The 2,588-nt window shown below is 54.0% G+C and overlaps 1 protein-coding gene across 1 annotated transcript; it reads right to left on the bottom strand.

Annotated features, from left to right (window-relative positions):
• Window positions 1–737: 737 nt before the first annotated feature.
• TRAVEDRAFT_54801 (uncharacterized protein) lies at window positions 738–2,355 on the bottom strand (the record flags this gene model as incomplete). The annotated part of the gene is made up of 2 exons (XM_008047736.1): window positions 738–1,120; window positions 1,191–2,355. 2 exons carry the CDS (start codon window positions 2,353–2,355, stop codon window positions 738–740), a joined length of 1,548 nt encoding a protein of 515 aa, XP_008045927.1.
• Window positions 2,356–2,588: the final 233 nt, after the last annotated feature.

Raw genomic sequence — 2,588 nt, 5'->3', positions numbered from 1 at the left:
TGCTGGATAGATTGTATATACTCAATTCCGAACATATGCCCTCAAAGAACATTGGGAAGTTATGCTCCTCCTCATCTGCGCACTTTTCCCCCCTGCCAAGCGCCCATTTCTGATCCGACTGTTCTGAAACTTTGTACATACCTCAATATAGTGTATTGCTACCCCTCAACGAGTTTTCAAAGCCCCAATCCAAGGGAATATGCAGCAATGCACCAATATAGGTGCAGCCGCTTCCCAGGGCTGTAGCTCCAAAACCGGTCCGCCGATTTTGCTAATATTCTGCACAGGGCCTCTCCTATATGATATGTACATGCTCCTGAAATATTGGAGCGAAATTCCAACCCTGCTCTGTGAGACCTCTCCCCAGAATGAGTCTAGATCAAGATATGGCCAGGAGCGGTCTTATCTCGTAGGGCTAAATCGCTCTTCGGGTACATCTTGACCTCCCTCGGAACTGGCGAAAATTCTTCAAATGTTAGTCTTTATAGTCCTATAAAGTTATGGCCTCTGTGGAGGAGGGAAGATGCAATGGTGTTATCGTGGTCGGGCGATGTTCTGCTGATCAAGCGCCCCCAGCTACTATATCGGGCTTTGTTTGTTCGGAACAAATAGGCTCTCGCGGCGCACGACACTGCAGTTTATTATGCAAACGACTGTAACAGAACGTAGGAAGTAAGATAGAGTAAGGTAGCAAACGAGAATGAGTCGAGCAGCGATTCTGACATGTACATTGACAACTAATTTATGCGACGACGGTTGTGGGGGGGTGACTCGGAATCAGAAAGGACATCTAAGTTACGACGGGAAGAGGATGCAACGGGCGCCGTGTCACTTGTGGCCTTCTGAAGGCCTTGAACACGGTTGATGCCCAGAGAGGAGAAGTTACCGCTGTCCCGAAGTTTCAGTGCCGTGGCATTACCAAAAATGCGCACTGTGAGGTTGAAAGCACCATCCTTGGGATCAGCGACACCAGCCTTAACACGCTTCGCCCAAGCCTTAAGGGATGGAGTCGGGAGGATCATGTAGTCTGTATTATACCTAGGCGACGTGAAAAGGCGCTTCGAGTTCCCATAGGCAATGCCGAGGCGGATGAGATTCATATGGCTTAGCCCCTTCGTTGCTGCAAGAATGGACAACCGGGTGTGTTAATGAATGAATGCATGCCAATAGAGAGGGACAAAGGATCGTACAATGCTTGCTGGTCCATTCACCGATTTCCGTCCCTGCATCAAGACGGAGCCGCAGGGGGGACTTGTCATTGATCCAGGCGAGCAGGAATAGAGTGGCTTGTGTGATATAGAGGGGGACGTCCTTCAGGCCACGGTTCGTAGTCCGCACGACCCACGGTGTGCGACGAATGGCAAGAATGCAAGCCTCCTGATTGGTGATGGACTGGGCCGCAATAGCGTCTAGAAGGTCCGCAGGGGCAGATTTGGGGTAGGAAATGGCTGGAAGCTGCTTGGAGAGCATGATCGCGAGGGTGAGAGCCAGCTGACAGTCCCAATGTTGGAGGTCGTCCATGAGACGTTGGAACGCCCAGTTGTAGACCTCCAGGACGTAACCAGTGACGGCTCTCCGCGCCTGGACTATGCCTTTCTCGAACTCCTCAGGAAGGATCAGGCGGGAGGAGAAAACGCGAAGCTCCTCGATAGAGGTTTCGCAAGCTGACCATTTGCCGCGGATGTCGTTGTCAAGGAGCTGTTGCGAAGATTGGTTGATCTGTAGGGTGATCCTCTCTGAATGGGTACGAGCGAGGGCAGGATTGAGCGAGCGAGGGCGGGGAGAAGCGCCAAGACCGGTCCAACCACGGGGATCGGGCTGATGGGTTGGGGAACCATTGCCGACGCGGCGCGCGTCAGGGATGAAGTGGATGTGAAGGGCGACGAGGGCGGCGACTAGGGCGGCTTTGAACTCAGTGGCTCTCTCCACCTCCGTGTAGGAGCGAAGGTAGTTCGCAAGTTCCGTGATGATGATCCGGAGGACGACACCTGCAGTGCCAGCCTTGTAAAAGGGAGCGCGTTGACCCTGTCGGTCAGAGATTGCCCATGCGTACATGCGGTCCACGAGAGCCTCCATGGAGCAGTTACCGATTGTGGAAGGTGGCAGAGCGTCCGCGATGTCGTCTTGGGTCAGAGCAATCAAGTGGACAAGGTCGGAGAAGGTAGAGTTGCCGGGTCCGAAGTCGAGAGGGTCCGCAAGTTTGGCCCACCGTTGGTGAGTGTCGACGCGAGACTTTGCCCAGTCGTAGGCGTCCAGTGATGGATCCACTACGATGTTCTTAGTCTCATCGCGCACCGTCTGTGCGATGAAAGACTTGATATCTTGCAAGAACGCGCGCGCGACGATGACTGCCATGATCTTAATACGGTGGCGCGCGACATCTGACGTTCCGGCGTCCTTCGAGGAGGTGCGTGCGATAGTCAGCCGGATGTGGAGGAGAGTGTGGTATTTCTGTGAACGATTAATTAATATAGTCCGGGTTATGCGGTGCAGTTGCAGCGGGCCAATGCCGGCGCGACGGAGAAAGCGAGAACATCGTTCGAGAGAGGGCGGGCGTACAGCGTGCGCGCAGCGGTCACCCGCCAGGT

Source organism: Trametes versicolor (genome assembly GCF_000271585.1).
Source record: "Trametes versicolor FP-101664 SS1 unplaced genomic scaffold TRAVEscaffold_190, whole genome shotgun sequence".
NCBI lineage: Eukaryota > Fungi > Basidiomycota > Agaricomycetes > Polyporales > Polyporaceae > Trametes > Trametes versicolor.
Note: the sequence above shows the minus strand (reverse complement) of the source record. Positions and strands in the feature narration are given on the sequence as shown.